The sequence below is a fragment of the Stegastes partitus genome, unplaced genomic scaffold (assembly GCF_000690725.1).
Source record: "Stegastes partitus isolate 25-593 unplaced genomic scaffold, Stegastes_partitus-1.0.2 Scaffold40, whole genome shotgun sequence".
Lineage (NCBI taxonomy): Eukaryota > Metazoa > Chordata > Actinopteri > Pomacentridae > Stegastes > Stegastes partitus.
The window spans coordinates 1,209,447-1,227,492 of NW_007577771.1; the positions used below are offsets into that span (position 1 = coordinate 1,209,447).

Here is an 18,046-nt window from a genome sequence, read left to right on the forward strand (position 1 = left end):
TTTATTTCAAACTAATTGGACATCTTTTTTATATTCCTTGCCACACAAAGAGGCATCCACAGCAGCAACTAAGTGCAACTAAGCACTTGTAGTGTCTGCAACTGTTGTTCTGATGCCTCTCTACCTATAGTCGGCGCTATCTTATTGGCTACACACTTTAAAACTTAAGGATACATGTTGAATAGTTCTTCTTCAGTTGCTGGTGTTTGTACTCATGTATATAAATGTATATCAGTTTCAAATACTGGTGGTCTGCCTTCTTAGTAATTGGTATCGACCCTGACTAAACTACGTCCCATTCTTTTATCCTGGGTAAACTTTCTTTGCCCTTCGTGGCAAATGTGCACTCATACACCACAAAATGGCAAAACAATCTTTAAATAGAAACTGTTACATTTTCAGGTAATTTCTTCTTCGGTGAATAGAAAAGTGAAGGCCTGGGGAGATAATACGACACAGAATTGCAAATGAAAGGCGGTTGAAGGACAGTTTTGGCTCTGAGAGCACAGCGGCAGCAGCAGGGAAGGAGCCCGATGATTGACTGGATGATGTGGGCACCGATGATTAAACCCAGGATGCTCCATCGTAAATACGAGCTAGACTGAGAGTTACAAAACAAGTCAAATCTTTTATCATACAGCTTTTACATCTCCCCAATGTCCTTTAATGTCTGAAATGTGTGCAAACAGAATGCGACACAAAAATGTAAGTGGCAGGCTTTTGAACTTTATTGGCATTTTTTGCAAGACATCGTCTGTCATTTGAATTCCAGTTACAATAAATGCATAACAACTGCTTTAGAGGATGTAACAAGGAGTATTGTGGACAAAAAAAATAGTTTGGCTGCCGTCTTGGGTTTTTTTTTTCTCCTTACTTATTTACAAAGAAAAAAAAAAAAATGTCTAGATTAATCCTAACATTACCCCCACTCGTTCTGGTGGATAAATCATGCAGCAGAGCTTTAATTCACTGAAAGATCTTGATATTGCTGAAAGAGGCTGTAGTGGGATATGACCAGTCAAAAGAGATTTTTTAAAAAAAAAGAAGAAGTTTGGCAATACTCAAGCTGTCACAGTTTAGGCTAAAAGCGATGAAACAAAGACACACAATAACAATATTATCATTTTTGAAAAATAAAAAGTGCAAAAGGCAAAATTATCCATTTGGGATGATTTAAGAATTCCAGTTGAAAAACTTGGATGGCTAAGATAACTTTTTGTCTTTTTTTCTACCCCCACATCAAGTTTAGCAGATTCACAAATCATACTGTACAAGTTCTTCAAAGTGCAAATATTATGAATTGGCATAAGCTGGTATATACATTTCATTTTCTGGATGACAAAAATAATCAAAAAGCATGTTTGTTTTTTTTTGGTTTTTGGTTTTTTTTACTTTGTCCAGTCAGGCTCCATTTTCATGACGCACAAGCTCGTAGACTCCTCATGCTCCATTCACACTGGACTGTAACCCCTGACTTCATCACACTCCCCCAGAAACCACAACGTCTGCTGATATTGTTCTTCTAATAATAACAGGATCAATGTCGCATCACCGAACGCTTCTCACTCCGTGAAAAGAAAAAGGAAGCAGTTGTTTTTCTTTTAAACTTAATCTAATCATAAAAGCTGAAATCCCAGAGAGAGATCCGTGTGTTGGGTTTGTCTACGTCATGCAGAGCATGCAGAACCAGTCACCGTTTAGCAGGTTTTATTGCGTTTTCCTCTGATTTACTGGTAGTTAAAATCGTTTTGTTGGCAAGTGTGTGTGTAATCAGCACCTTGGCTTTTCTTTTGACAGCCACCTGGATCTCAATCTGCGATTAGTAAAGTCTTCAGCTACGTCTATTTCAGTATCACAGGACTTTACACCCACAATAGTTGCAAGTCATCACAATAGGGTAAATTGCATAAGACTCTTGTACTCCGAAGAGTTTGTACTCAAGCCTGGCATGTTGCTGCACCGTATGTAAAATGCTTATTATGGAACTTGCACAGCACCGAAGCAGGAGATGCATATGAGGCCTGCTTTTGGGCCACTTTGTAGGGATCTAGCTCGTGTGTGGCCTAAAAACACTGTTTGATCTACAGTTAGCTCCTCTGTCGCTTCCAGATACTGCTTTGCCAGATGGCAGTCAGTGTTGTAGAGCTGAATGAACTGAGATGAACTTGTTGTACGCTGCGACCTATGGCCAGAACAAATGATTAGGTTTTGGTTTAATAGTATGAAGCAGGTGTGTTGGCAACATTCTTTTCATTTTTCTTTGATTCAGACTGAGAAAATGGCAACCAGTGCAGTGGTTAATGTATTCCTCCCTTTTTTTTTTAAAAATGTCAGGATGGATAAAAAATCCTTTCTGCATAGGCATAGCATGATAATTACTATCAAAGGGCAAAGGAAGGGGGGAAAAAAGCAGATTCTGGAGAACCGTTAGCGAGCATAAATCCGTCTCTCCGACAAGCTGGTTCCTTTAAACTGACATGATTTTTCTAAAAACTTTGTGATTTCAAACGTTTGTTCAAATGCTCAGAGAGGATGATGTTTCAGTTGGTGCTTTGAAAGTCCAATGATCAGGGCTTGTTTAACCGATTGGCTGTCGCAAGAAAGTTTTATTTCATACTAAGCTGGTGTCTGTCCTGTGACATATTCTGAGCCACGTCTGGTGACTGTAAGCAAAAGGGATCGGGCGTTTGATTTAAAAAGAATAAAAGCATCAGGTTATGTGATATGTAAACTGATCTATGCATATCTTAAAAGCATTTGCGTGCCCTTAAGATGACGATGCATTCACCGATCTCACCTCTCTTCGGCTAAATCTGATTTATTTTTTGCAGAAGAGAGGCTGAGATGTGAATAAGGATTTACAATGCAAAACTGTAAAAATGCTACGTCACAAATAATGTAAGACTTGTTCAAAACAACCTGAACTTAAGGAGGTGGAATGGCAAAAACTTCAAACTGTTTTAAGATATATTGTAATGTGCAACAGGTCAAAGAGAAATTCATGAAATGAACACACTTGGTTTGAGTCCTTACTTCTACTTAGTCGCTAATGTTGGAGACAAAGTTGGAGGGGGAATTTGAAGGCTCAGAATAGGTCGCCACCTCCTACGCGGTTTCTGTTTTAAAATTCCAAATGCGAGAGGTTTTCTCGTTTAGTTTTAATACTGCGGTCCCTGTTTGACAAAGGACACGTAATGTCATCAAACACGCGAACTAATAATGAGTTATTTGTGTGAGTGAAATTCATTGTGCTTAGTGTAACTCCTAAATTTTCCTCAAGTCATGTATCTCAACAGCTCTCCTGCTTTTGAGACACATGACGCAGAAGCTGGACTGGTGTTTGTTTCACACGATCCAGGAGACCGTGAAGAGCTTTGAATCAAAGGAAAATGAAAAACAAAAAAAAGAAAAAAAAAAAGTTGGGGGGAGGGAGGGAGGGAAGAGATCTGATCATCAAAGACGCATTTTTCAGCTCAGCTCAGAAGTGGAGACTTCAGAGTGAGTCGCGTTATGCTTTTAATGAGACTGGTAACACTTTCTCCCTACTTCTTTCCTTCAGTCCTTCCCCGTCTCCTCTTTTCGCTGCAAGGCTCCTCAGTCAGGTCATTCGAGGGGGAGGGAAGGAACTTCACATTGAAAAGGAATGGTGATGGCGTGGGAACCTGGGGGAAATGAGATCCACTGATTAGGGCAAGAAGCAATATAGCAGGCTGTCGGTTCTTATTAAAAATGTGAAGGTGAAGAAATATTAGAGCTGTGACGACATCGTAGATCTCAAACTTTAATTTTAGGAGTGCATTGGAGAGTTTGATGGAATTTGTCTTGTGTGAACTATACCTTTAGTAGAGGAAGAAGAGGCGTGTTCTATGGGAGGTGGCCATGTTCTCTGACATGTTGCGGACTTTAAGGTAGTTCACGAAACCTCTGAAGAACAGCAGCAGACCTGCGGAGGGAGGGAATTATTTACTCACTTCACAACAGAAGACCTCGCTATTAAGGTGAAAGTGAACTGAGTCAGCAGCAAAAACAGTGAAAGATTAATGAGTGCAATGTACTCACCAAGCAACAGGAAGATCCACCAGAGCCAGTATTGGCCGTTGAAGTAGCCGGTGAAGTAGTCCGAGAACTGGACATGGAGGAAAAGGTATTACAGTGTTATCAGAGGGAAATTATATTGAAGCTTCTCCTAAGATTTTTGACTCGTACAGCAGGGAGTCTAACTGGCTCAATTATAAGATAAGCCTGATTAAAAAGATCCTGGATAAAAGAAAACTGATAGATTATAGAAGGCCTCATCATTGCAGCTTTCTAATAAAGCAAATCACAAATAGTACATCTGCATGGCTGCTCTCACTCTGTCTTGTCAAACTGCTGGAAACATTCTGAGTGATGTTCTCTGGCAGTGTTTCAGATTCTTTTTGAGCTTCTGATTATGACACTCAGTGACACTGAGGACTGTCTGTTGGATGTAGAGATGCACATTTAATCAAATGTTAATCACAAATATGATTTTGGCTTTTCTAAATTAAATGAACATGATCGACAGATACTGATGTTTAAAATACGTGCCCTGCTAGTTCATGGCTCTGCTAGCAGAAGACAGCCAGTGCAGATAGAACGGGAGTAAATCTGACATTAGAGTAAAGTAATTTTTGGTTACCCTTCTGTCTGAATTGCATGTGCAGTAATAACTGAGTGGAGACACTTTGTGCACAGCTTGGATCTATTACAGTCTGCATGTGAGGTGTTGGGGACCATTGGTAAATTGTAGTGTCTATTGATAAGCAGATATTCAGCAAGTGAGGAGTTTTGGGTGCAGTTTGATTTATATTTGGCCTGAAGGAGATGTGCTGAATAAGAAGAACAACCATTTTTAAGTCTTATTTTGATGCCAAGGAGTGTAGCACAACATGAGAGTACAAGCAGCGCCAAGATTACATAAATATGAAAATGTGCTTTGTCCCTAAAATCAGTAAATAGGTGTGATCTCAAGATTGATCAAAATGATAATGATTAGGACTTCTGTAGTAAGATGGTTTGACATAATGAGCCAAAAACTGTTCTGCCAATTTAGATGTACAGCTTTCTACAGCCTTTTTAATGCCACGTAAAATGCAATCTAAGTACAGTTTCATGATCAAGTTAGATGCAACACCTGTAAGAACAATATGGCCTTGACTTATTTATCACTCTATATTTTTTTTCATACCTACATAAATGGTTGAAAGTGAGTGGAAGAAAAAAAAAAGTTAATTTAGGTCATGCATGTTGTTGCTAAAACTATGACCGGTGTCCTAGATTCTGTAGTTTGTACTAATAACAGCGTGTGCTACAGGTCTAACGGTGCTTAGTCAAACTGTCATACCAATCCCACATTTTGTTTTGAGGTGTTTGAATATCTGACAATTAACTAATGAAATGTAAAACTTCAAATGCTTTTAGAATCGGATGCATTTAAAAGATGTTTCCAGAGCTGCAGATCACTCAGAGCTGACCGCCTCTGACAGACACACAATAAACTGTTATGAAAAAGACTTGCCTAGTGCAGACGTTTTGTCAGAGCCAGCTTTAACCAGCACCCTCAAATATAATAGTAACCTCACTCAATGACACGTATGCTCTGCTGCTGCTGAAAATACATACCCTCACAATCAGAATCCACTTGATGAGGGAAAGGCCGAAGCCACAGATTGCTCCGTAGCGTCCTGCAATAGTGTTGGTCAGACAGAAGGACAGGCAGAACCCGATCCAGTTGAAGAGGAAGGCCACTAAAGAGACAAACATAGAGACAGATTGTCATCATGTACTCAGGAACACTTCTTTAGTCTGTCATGTAAAATTCAAAATTAGGGAAATACAAGGAAATATTTGTTGGCTGATGAGGGCAACTTGATAAAGAAGCAAATGAAAGATAATCATGTTAATCATAGTCCTGTTAAACACGACCTCATTCAGATTTTAGGTTAGAGTTTATTCAACTCTGTTGTCAAACATTCACATGTAGTGGAAGAGTGTGTCACAATCTTGTCAAAACAAACTGTGCCTCTGACCCTTTTCTGTTTGCAGCTGAAGGCTGTTTTTTGGTCAAATAAATAAAACATGAGACAGACTTACTGAAAAAGGCCAGCATGAAGATTCCATCATTTCCAACTCGAAGCTGATCAGCATCACTGAAATCATCTCTGGGAGGGAATTCATCATCCTTTATACGGAGACACAAACACATACAAAGGTTAATACAACTTTTACACATAATCAATAGATGAGTTGCAAAACATGTTTGCCTTCCTTCACTCACTCATTGCTGTACATGAAAAATGCCCAGTCATGTCTCTAAGTTAACTCTGGGGTTTTGAAACAGTGGGTTGTGTACAATAGCTGCTGTCCGGTATGTCAAAGCCGGTTAACTTTTTTTTTTTTTTTTAATGTACTTTAGCTTGTGGAAGAGGTTTAGTATGGGAACAGCCAAAGCTGGTAAAACAAAGAGACCATAAATTCCCAACTAAAGCCTTAAAGCATTTGTTGATGTCTGACGTAACAGAAGGGTGGAGTATTCTACACATGAACCTCTTCTGACACGCTTACAAGTAAACCTCACCCAGCTGACATACACTTAAAGAATACAGACCAGAAGATTCAATTGCAAATGCATCAATGGCAGAATATGTGACTAAAAAAGCAGAACACGTGAGTGTCTCTTTACCCGCGGCATCACCTCCACTGTGGAGGCAGCCATGGCGGCTGCTTTGGCCTTCTCCGCTTCATCATATGTGGGCAGTGAGGTGGCGACGCTGTAGGGCGGAGGCACTGGGAAGTCACCTTGGAAACTAGTCTCTGTGGAAACAACAGAGGAAGAGAAGGCTTGGTTTCGAAGGATAGAAATGGGACCGGACGATGTATCTAAGTAGAGCTAAGTTAGCTGCCAGTAATGTGGTGATGTCGTCATGGAAATCAATATGACTCATGGGTACAAACACTCCCAGTAGTTGCCGCAAACTTCCATGAGTTGACTTCTCGTTGCTATTTTTGGAAGCATGTAGCCACGCTTCGGAAGAAGAATTAGGAATTAGTAGGCAAAATGAAAAGTAGTACCAGGTGCCGCAGCGGTTGCTCCCAGATCAATGGAGGCGTAAGGAGGTGGCGGTGCATCCAACTCCCCCTGAGTCCTTGAGCCCGATGCCTCCCCTGCTGCGGGGTCGGGGGTCAGGCTGGCCTGGGCCTGGCTCTGGTTCTGGCCAGATGCACTGGCCTGGGCTGTGGCAGAAGTACAGGGCTGCTGCTCGCTGGTGGAGGCCTCCGAAGAGTCGTCCTCATTGTGCAACTGAAGGAGAGAACGAGAGGCGGTTTAGTTGAGTCGGCACAAGCGGATCAGCTGATCAGTCAGCCAAAAAGTGTGGCTGCTCGAGGGGAATGCTCACACTGTCCCACATTTCTGAAACTGGCACCAATCTTGTACTTTGTTCAAGGCAGAATGTGCAGCTTTCTGAAATTTGAGGACCTAACTTCATGTGAGCTGACGCAGGATTGTGTCAAGGTAGCCGCCATATGATTAAGATGTTAACAAGCAGAAAGGAAAGCAGACAAGTATGCAGTCAAGTTGTTTATCATTAGCTGCATTTTGGAGATTTTAGTATTGTCAGACGTGTACTGTTTGCTGAATGCAGCATCAGGTTTTTATTATATAACAAAATAAACAATCATGAGTTTTTGTAAGTCAGCAACTTCAGTTTTGTATTTTAACTCTGAATGAGTGGGTTGCCGTGGGCACAGCTACAGCATATGGTGATATTTTTCCCTCATATGTTAAGTATTGTTCATAACTTTGTCTGATTACGAGTTTCAGTTTCTTTCAACTTGTTTGTGGAGATGTTTTTAATTTTTAAGTTGCAAAATATTGTGCTCCTTCCACCAGAACTGAGCTGGTTGTCTGATTTTCTCACATCCTTCAGACCTGATTCTTAATCAACCATTTTTGGTCAGTATTTTTTTTTTGCAATAGCTTTAGATTGCTGTTATCTTCACTAATTACCTCTCTATGTAACAGTTTTTATTAGCGCCATTCCCCACCCTGCATTTAGACTGCTTACATAAGCATGAGGGACTCACAAGAAGTGATACGTGTATTTGATGCAGCACAATTTTATCTCATTGGTAGCAGCTTCGTATCAGAGTTGTGTTAAATTACTGCCAATGCAAACCGAACAATTCCTCGAGCATTTAACTGTCAAAACACGAGGGGGCTTTTATTGTCGAGCTGCCACCGGAGATGCAGGTTTACAACGTTATCCCAGCACAATGCAAAGCATGTGCAGGAGTAAAATTACTGCTAGTGTTTGTCTGCAGTGGAGGGGTAGGAGCAATTGCCCTCAACAGAATGTTTGACACTGTACGCGCCGACATTGGAGGCCGGATCGACATGTCAACAGAGGAAGGTCTTTGGTAAAGCGATCCACATGTAAACAGTTAGCGACGGGCCTTGCTACATCTGACGGAGTCATCCACACATTGAAGTGGATTGATTTTTGTCAGACCCAAGAGCCAAACACCTTCTGAAATTACAGAGGGGGTGATGGGGACACGGTGGCATCAGAATGGCTCGCAGGGAATCTGGGACCTCCTCTGTGACTAGCATCAAAGTGCCCTTGAGAAAGTTAACGTTACCCAGACAGCTCCAGGCTAATTTTCTATTCAAAAATATCAATTAAGCTGACACTGACCCCGACAAAAGTTGACATTTTTGTTCAGCAACAGGTGTAAGATTGTGTGTTTATTATTTACAGACCTGCATCTTATGACAACGCCGTGTCACTAAGTGTTAGCAGATAAAAACCACAGACTGACTGTGCGTCATACTGCAGATATAAAGCAAAGATCAGCATAAGCTGTCCCAAGGTGGATAAGCAAGTTCAGCTTGTTCACAGCCTTAAAGCAAATTCCTCAACAGCACAGTAAAGGATAAGTGCCTGAGAGTTGTTAGCACACGGGCACAAAGGCACAAAAACGGAAAACAAAATGTCCAACTCAGTTCAGATGAATCAGTGTACTGTTATGCTGGCTTGTGTGGACACACACAACATCACAACCGTTCTTCCTTTAACTTTTCCCTACCTTCATTAAGCTTCAAGTTTGCAAGATCTCTTAAAAAATACATTTGGTGGCAACTAAATGCTGAAACTAATTTTAGTTGTGTTTTTCAAGTTAACTAGTTGCGGTTGTGGGGGTTTCCCCAACTTATTTCTCAGATCTGATTGACTGCAATAAACATTGCGTTTGAAAGGTTAAATCACCAACTTTAATATTTTCCATGATCGATTATCTGGCTGTGGACTAAAAACACTCCAACCAGGGGAAAAACCTTTTGCAATAATGACAGTTAAAACTAATAATAAGTAAAACGGGACTCGTATCAGAAGAGTGTTTTGAAGAAAACAGTCATAGTTATAGCGAAATTTCATCATCATCATCATCATCAACATCATACAGACAAACCTCTATAAAAAAAAAATCTTGGGAACTGAAACTAGCCTTTAAACCTCCACTATCCCAGGGTCGGCGCGCAAGGCACTGAGTGAATGAGGCTGACGACTGGCTCAGAATCAAGGACAAAGCATAACACACCCCCGCGCACAGGGGATTACATAAGATCTTAACAACATAGCCACAAGCCTCCTCGTGTGTCCAAATATACCCAAAACTCATGCAGGCCTGCTCAGAAGCAGCAGTGGCCTGTACGTGCAGAAATATTGCTTAGGAAAAAAACACGGCGAATGCAAAGAGTAGGCACAATGAGATGAAGATTGGGCTACCCACAACATCAGATAACTCCTCAGTTTGGGCTGAACGTGCTGACCTGTGCAGCCACTATCTACATGATCCTTGAGAATCCACTATACAGATCAGCCTGTACTGTGTTGTTCTTACAAAAAAAACCTGCTGCTTCTTAGTTCAGGGTTGGAAAGTGAGACACTGATTTGCTTTGGCTCACACTGTGGGATAATAGGTGATAAACCCAGAATCACAGGCATCTGAGCAACAAAGCGGGCTTTATCTTGTGAGCCACTATTGTTACTTTACGAGTCTGTTATGTACATACGTAATAATGCATTCATAACACAAACAAACTGCACGTGTCTGAGCAGGTTAACACAAACAGTAGCCACATGAAGAGGCTGGTGATGTGTTCAATGTCCGCTTTGCCTGTAACAAGAAGTGGTAGCAGAAGTTTCAGTCTCATTAACTCACGAAAGAATTTTAGTATTTCTGCCAAGGCAAATATCAAGTCATACTTAAGTAGTTACTGTGTTATAAGTAACGTATTAGTGCTGTTGCTGTCTTTTAAGACGCCACTTTAACCGGGGTGAAGTTATAATTTAGCCAAATGACTTGTCAAAAAAAAACGCATTAGATATTAGTCAGTTAATTAACTCCCACTGCTAACACTGGCTAACAGCTAAGCTAGTCAGCACCTGTGTAAGCTTGACAACAGCCGTGCTATTTAACCTGCTTTTTTGCTGTTAGCAAAGAGAAAGTGGCTTTTAAGTGCGTTTTAAGTGTGTAATATTGTTTAAATGACGTTAACTTGAACGGCCTACGTGACTAATTTTAGCTAACATGCTAACGTTAGCTGGTTGGCTAAAGGCTAGCTGCCAAAACAAAACAATTTGAGGGGAAATTGTAAGAAACGCCACAGAGGTAAACATCCAGAGGTAATTTTACAGGCTATGCTTTGCCGTTTTATACTTTTTTAATTAAACACTTAGCGTTGTATTTTTATTTTTTTTAAACCCAGGCCTTGTTTCCTGAGACTAACAGGCCGAGCTAGCAGGCGCTGTTGTGGTTCACTCACCACTTGGTATCGGCTTGCTGGGTCCATCCCGACGACGACGTTCAGCTGGCAGGCAAGCCAGCCGAGAACACAAAAGGGGGGGAAATCTGACTTGTGTGTAGTCCGAGGTCTGTGTCACGGACGGGAGACGGTTGTTTTAAACCTGGGGCTGGAGACACGGATTCCGAGAAATGGCTGCAGCGCTCAGTTCACCGAGGAAGAGTCAGTTAGTGGAGAAACGGACGGAGTCAAAGAGCCGCTGTGAGGCCGCACCTCCCAGCAGGACTCTTCAAAATCAAACTAATGCGGCACCTGAATACCAATAACTACGAGTTAGTTACTACTTTGGTAAAAAGTAATTAATTAGTCCCTTATAGTAGGATAATAGGAAGAGCAAGAAGAACTGCACTAACAATAATAGTAATGAAATAATAATAATAATAATAATAATAATAATAATGAAAAAAATAGAAGTTTTGTCCATAAAACTGTATCAATAAAGTATTTTTTGAAAAGACTGAAACATTACAAAGAAGAAAAACATTTAAAAAGACCAATTATACAAATGCCAAACATTTTCAGTTATTATTGGTGGAGTTTTTGGGGTTTTTTGGAGGGGAAATTAGTCAGTTACTAAATATTTACATTTTAAAAAGAGACTAAAACATTAGAAAAGACAATAAAATAAAATAGGACATTACAAGAAGACATTAGAAAATATTATACACGTGCCAGACAATATTATTATTATTGATACTGTTATTGATGATATAGTTTCTCTCCCTCTACAGTATAAAACAGATCAAAACATTAGAAAAGACAATAAAAAAACATGATAAAATATACAAATTCTAAACAATACTACGTGCTTCTGTTATTAAGAAGCAATTCATTACTACCTAGGTAATAACTAATGAATGAGTTCATCTATTGCTTCTTTATAGTGATAAATACAAGAATAAGAACTACAGTAATGAAAATAAAATAAAATAAAATCCACTGCACCTGTGCATGTTATGAGGATAGACACAAAAAAACACATAAAAAGAGACAAACAGAAAAGAAAACAGATCAGAAAAGACATAATGCAAATAAACGCAAACGTCAGATTGTATTATTATTATTGTGGGCAAGAACAAATTTGTCATTTATGTTAAAAAAATCATCATTTTACTTTGTGTTTATAGCATAAGTGGAGCTATAAGATGATCTACAAAATATTAAAGCTTTAAAGCATCCAGCTTCATAATTTTGAATACTTTCTGGTTTCTCTTTCTTCCTCCGTGCATGAACAGAATAAGGATGTTTACTTTGAAGGCAGCTCTTCTTGTCTCCAACTGCAGTCTGACTCTGGCTGACTTGATGATCACGGATTTCCACAGAAAAAGAAAGCCTGATGACGCAAATACACACAGGAAGGAGTGAATTAGTTTGACCACTAGGTGGAGCCAAAGCCTTCTTAAATCCAGGTTTTCATAATCCATGAAGTCTGAGGGAGAGAAATATACCTCATTTCAAAATTCCCTAAAGTGGTTAAAAATTCCGAGCAAATGCAGCTCTGATTTTTCTTCTTTGAATGTAAATTATTGAAGCAATCGACCGAAGTGAAGAATTTCAGCCTCCCAACTCAGAGCCATAATTCATGTCGCGGCGCGTTGAAATGCTGTCCTTGAGAGGAACACAAATGTGTACGTAGAATATGCGAACAAGAAAATTCCACACGTGACGAAACAACCTCAAGGTCCACTCGTGAGCTTCAAGGTAGCCTTGAGGTTGTAAGTCAACACAAAGATGTGGCGCTGCTACATTTCCAGCTCACATGCTGTGAAGCAGCCTTTGGCAATCAGGTTATTATTCATAAGTCTCCATTGAAAACCTTGTGAACTTTAGCATTGCTGCTTACACAAGGTGAGATCTCCCCCGTAAAAACATGCAGGCCCCGAGCTCTTAAAAAACACCCCACTCCTGCAGAGAATAACCTCAGATAGATTTCATGTTTTTTTCGCTCTTGGCTGTGAGTGTATTAGGAGGATTGCACTCTGCAATATGTGGCCAACACTAACAGCTCACTGTCAAATAAACAGGAATAAAACCGAGCTGTTTCACAATCGCTCGTTTCGTAAAAAAAAAAACAGCCGTGTTCTTGGGCAACAGGCTGACCCAGAACCAACAAGTTAAGATTTTCAAAATGTCCCCAGCAGAGGGGAGGCAGGTTTGTGTCTTCTGAAGTTTACTCTGTCATGTGTTCTTGCCTCTGGGGCTAATCCTGGATCAGCATTGCAGTGGATCAGAACATAATAGGCTCTTGGTACCTTTATGAATGTGAGCACCGGGGGTTTCAAGGATAAAGCACAAAGCGATCCAGAAACCGTTACAGGTTAAAGGGAAATGTTGGTGTTTGTATATGAATATAAGAAACAAAGACATGCATTGCTAATAGATAATTCTATTATTTTGCACATCTATTCAGTTGTTCTGATGTGTTGCTGATAAATTCTCCCTCCGAACCATAAAAAAAACTTTACAGCAGAACTTTCTACTCTCCTATCAGCCTGATCTGTCACACGAATACACTTACTCTTTTGCCAAGAGCTGGCGAAAGCCACCCCAAACAGACGGAACAATGAATGCATGAGGTATTGATAAAAGGCTCTTCTTGAATTAAATATTAATCCCATTCGCTAAGAAGGGGATTACTGTAGTATCAGTTAAGCAGCTCGTGCTGTGAGGGAAGAAGTGGATGGAGTGAGTGGAAGAGGTTAGGAAAGATGTGAGAAGGACACGAGGTAAGATTCGAACCAAAAAAACAAACCAGCGGCAGCATCGTTCACTGTAAAGTGTTCTGCGCCGTGCCAGGCAGCGGCATTAGCAGCATTAAGGATTAATGTGCAGTAGTGATAGATGAGTTCCTGCCTGCACCTCTCTGAAGCAGCAAACCTGCATGAGAGTAAAAAAGGAGTGGAAGTCATTCACCCGGCTGCTGCGAGAACCCCACTTTCAGAGCCAATAATGGCACTTTAGGACATCCATCACTGACACACACACACACACACACACACCCACTCACGCACACACTCGCCTACCCACACGCCACACAATTGGGATGTTGTTACTTGGCAACATCATTTCAAGGTAAATAGGTGCTATAAAAAGGTGTTATATAAAGAAACAGTGGGTGTCTCTGTCAGATGCCGCAGCTTTTCAGCGAGGCAGACTCATTCTTATGCTGCGAAAGCTTTGCTATTTGACTGGAGGTGAGTGTTTTGTTAGAGGCTGATGGAATCGTGTATTACAGGAGAAGACATCTGTTAGTTTTGCGAGGATACAGGCTGCAATTTAATTGCCTAGCCGCGGCGCATTTTGGGGCGGATTTACATTTTACGTGCGGTGAAATGGCATTAGGAAGGAAGGCTCTGTGGAAGACTTCAATAGATTTACAAAATGCTACACAGGAGTGATAGTAATTCAGTCTCTACAACATCAGCAGTGAAGCATTGTATGTAAAGGGCTTGTGTGGAAATGCATTAAGGGTGCAGATGGGGAGCTACAGTGGATTTTTTTTTTTTTATGGATATCAGTGATTATACAACTCAATCAACAGCCACTCTGAGCTTTGCAAAAATGAAAATGTGTCATATACGGCTGCAGAGTGGAAAGAGCTGTTTCATTTTTGTCATAGATGATGTTCGGCAGCTCTTCTGCAGCTCGGATCAGTATGAAAAATGGAAATCTATGGTCTTCAGAGGTAGAAACCTGTGTTTATTGAAACATCAGGAGATAGCTTACTGCAACTGGAGCACACCAGCTCACCTACTCAAACATGGCAACACTACTCTATGCTGCCCAATGGAAAGTTGTAATATGGGAGTAATTGACAGGATTGGTTTGATTTCACTCATAATGTGTCTTGGAGCTTATAAAAGCACCACATATGGTAGCAAGGTAAATAAAATTCACCCGAGTGGGTCTTTAAAATTCTGTGATATCAGACACTAACGTCAACTTATATTAAAGATTGAGAGAAAACCAGCGATACATGATGCAGTTTGGATCAATTTACTTGCTTTCTATCAGTTTAGGGGCATCTTCTGCACGGCAACAGCCCAGCAGTTCATGAGTCTTGTAGTATTTAAACCTGTTGAGACGTAAAAATTGCTGGAAACAAATTAAAATTAATTGATAACTGACGGCTGTAACATGAACCTGACTCATGGTTACATCAACTAGAGAGATGCTTTGTATGAAATAACATTAAGGTCATCGTTTAAAGAGCCTACAGGGTGCTTTTTGGGGTTCTACGTCTTTTTAATGTGTCATATAGCTGATTATTTTTTTAATTTTTGGATAAATTTGAGAGATAAGACAAATAATATTTCAGTTTTTATGCTTCTTAGTTGTTAATGATAAGACTCTACTCCTTACAACTTTCTTACAGTCCCTAAGTAAAAGGTAGTTTTTCCACATGACGTCCTCTATATTACTCACTTCTCTTTTTTTTTTTTCACCAGTTGTCACATTGATTTTCTGGATGGTTAAATGAATGAAAATCTAAGTTGTTGTTTTTTTAAATAAGCATATGATAAAATAGTAAATAATCAAAGTGACAGTGACAAAAACTCCAGACTGGCACTCAGGTATCAAATCTATAAAATCTCCCCCTTTTTAACAGGAAACTATGACAACACTGGGCGTAAAGTAAGCTGAGTGCTTTGTGGCGATGAAGAAACCAGCTTAAAAACCACATGAGCACAGTTTTGAGAAATTCTCAACTCGGTGACCTTCCTGTTCTTTCTATTACGACTGAACCAGCTGAGGGTCAGAACCGTTTTAATTCTTATCAGCTTCTGAGTGAACTTTCTTGAACTCATTTAATTCAGTTGTCAAAAACACACGACTAATCTTTTTTTTTTTTCTTGGCCTTTCTGTGGACAAAGTTGGGTTTGTGAAACCGAATCGTTGCCTGTCACAGAATGGTGTATGTTCAGTGAGTTTGTTTTAAGAGAAACTGTTGTGTACTCGACTATAAATGCAGCATACGGTGCTTTGGCTTGGCTTTGTTAAAATTAGCATCTCTGTGACAGAAAAACTCAGTCTTCATGATGATACATTTTCCAATCGGAGACTTTATTTCTCATATATGTTAAATTGCACACGTGGCTGCACCCTTATCTGTGCTGAGTAAAAGACTTCTTTGGTATTACTTCTCAGTCTCCCCTCTGAATAGCACCAAATCACATTTGCTTTCCAGGAAGCTTTCAGGAAATGATGAGAAAAATGATTCAGACAACAACAGGATATCGAGTGCTTCGCTTAGCAAAGGTTTTCTTTTTTTTCTTTAACTGTGTAATGACTTGATTTACTGTTGCGCTCAAGCTGATATCTACTAATGTACAGTATTTATCTGAGAATATACACAATGAAAGTAAGCGCTCATATGAAAAATAGAAAGAACGTGAACTCTGCTGCTTCCTTTCAAACTGTATGCGAGGAATCAAGCTGTAATAGAAAACAGGTAGAAAGTTTGTCCGCAAAATTGGCCCCTGTACGGTTGAAACTGCAAACACGGAGTAATTAAACGTGTAATTATGGCGTCTATGGCTCTATCGACGCCGTCTAAATAAAATGCCTTTTAAATAACCGTCAGTATGAGCTACAAGCAGCTGCTAATTAGCAAGAAATGTGAAAACGGAGAGCATTAATCACATGTACACGCCTCTCCCTGTGTCTGCAGATGAGCGTGTGGGCGTGTGAATGTGTGTTTGGCGAAGGGGGGAGTGTAGGATGCAGCTCATTGCATTGTATGTACTACAAGTGTCCAGCAGAGTGCACAAAAGACAAGGTTATCCTTTACCGCACCAGCCTGTAAAACCACTCTGCGTGGAAAAATATAGCCAGTTTCATGTTTGAAATGCAAATATGCTTTTCCCAAGATGATCAAACTGAGTTTAAACAGATCGGTCCAAAAATGTGCGTTAAATTAGTCAGAAAACCCAAACCTTTGGCCAAAAGTTCTGCTGCTTCTGTCTCAGCTTTACTGTGTGTTGTCTTTGTTTGAATATTGTTCTCAGCAAAAGGCAGAGCAAAGCATGCCGACAATCGCTGTGTGAAATGGGCTTATATAAATTTGATCAGCTGTCTCTTTCTCTTTCAGAGAGACTCCAGCAAAACCAGGATGATAAAACAGACTTGTAAAGCTTTTAGGAGATGTATGGTGACATTTAAAATAAACATTGTCAGTCTGTGTCAGTTCAGATAGAATGCAGGAAATGTGTGGCTCAGCTTTTGTTCAGTTTGCTTATTTGGAATGTTGGACGTAGAAGTTCTGTAAAATATATTGAGCTGAATTTTAGGAATTTCATATTTTCAGACCACAAATACACGATTTTTTGTCTTTTTACATGTTCAGAAGCTCCAGTAATGTCTAACTCCCAGCTACAAAATTTGATCAAGTCAGAGAGAAAATGATGTTTTGGCTCCAGGAGAAGCAACGTGTAACTTTGCACACAATATATAGGCCCCTATGTACAACCATTTTTGTGGTCGGATGCATATCACCGTTTTGATCGCAAAAAAACTGGAACATTCTACTGGTGTTAGAGGCCTCAAAAGTAGGTGAAGTGACAACCTAACACTGCATTTTTAGCAGGAAATATGAATACATCTATATATAGGCCCAATGATTAAAGGTTTGGATTTCCTGGAAACACTTTCGTCTGTGTCCTCACCCATCTTCATGGCTGTGGGAGTGATATTTCTATATTGAACTCTTAAAATGCTCTCCCAATTAAACTGAAAATATTTCAGACGCAACACCGCCATTTGAAATGACATCAACTGATCCAACATGCACTTACTCTCAGCTGCCACGTTAAAAATAACCTGTCCACACAACAAGTAGTTTATGTGATCCTCTGTCTTAAAATCAAGAAGAAATATTTCAGGAAATATGTCATATAATTTTGAGGCAGGCTCAACCTCAAGTGCAGTGAAAAGTTTTAAATGATTCCACTGCGTCTGGCAGGGCTGAATAAGAGATTGTCATTTTTTAGAAGTGTGAGAAGTTTGTCTAATGGCTGAAACTTGTGCGTTAGGGTGCGCTAATTATGTTTAGTGTGCAGAGAACTTCACTTGGACTTGAATATTTGGACTAAATGAAGCTTTCAGATTCATAGAGGATCGAGTACCTAAGCAGAAAGTATCCAAACTGCAGGACTAAAACAT

The 18,046-nt window shown here is 40.0% G+C and overlaps 1 protein-coding gene across 2 annotated transcripts; it reads right to left on the bottom strand.

The window, feature by feature from the left end:
* Positions 1–706: 706 nt before the first annotated feature.
* ndfip2 (Nedd4 family interacting protein 2) lies at positions 707–11,067 on the bottom strand. 2 transcript variants are annotated; one of them, XM_008304543.1, is made up of 8 exons: positions 10,847–11,067; positions 7,093–7,321; positions 6,716–6,834; positions 6,115–6,202; positions 5,644–5,768; positions 4,060–4,126; positions 3,838–3,943; positions 707–3,662 (listed from the first exon to the last, which is right to left on the bottom strand). In XM_008304543.1, the coding sequence occupies exons 1-7, from the start codon at positions 10,871–10,873 to the stop codon at positions 3,840–3,842; spliced, it is 759 nt and encodes a 252-aa protein (XP_008302765.1). In that variant the 5' UTR covers positions 10,874–11,067; the 3' UTR covers positions 707–3,662; positions 3,838–3,839. The 2 variants fall into 2 exon arrangements, with proteins under 2 accessions (XP_008302765.1, XP_008302758.1); XM_008304536.1 differs by having other exon boundaries at positions 6,704–6,834; positions 10,847–11,066.
* Positions 11,068–18,046: the final 6,979 nt, after the last annotated feature.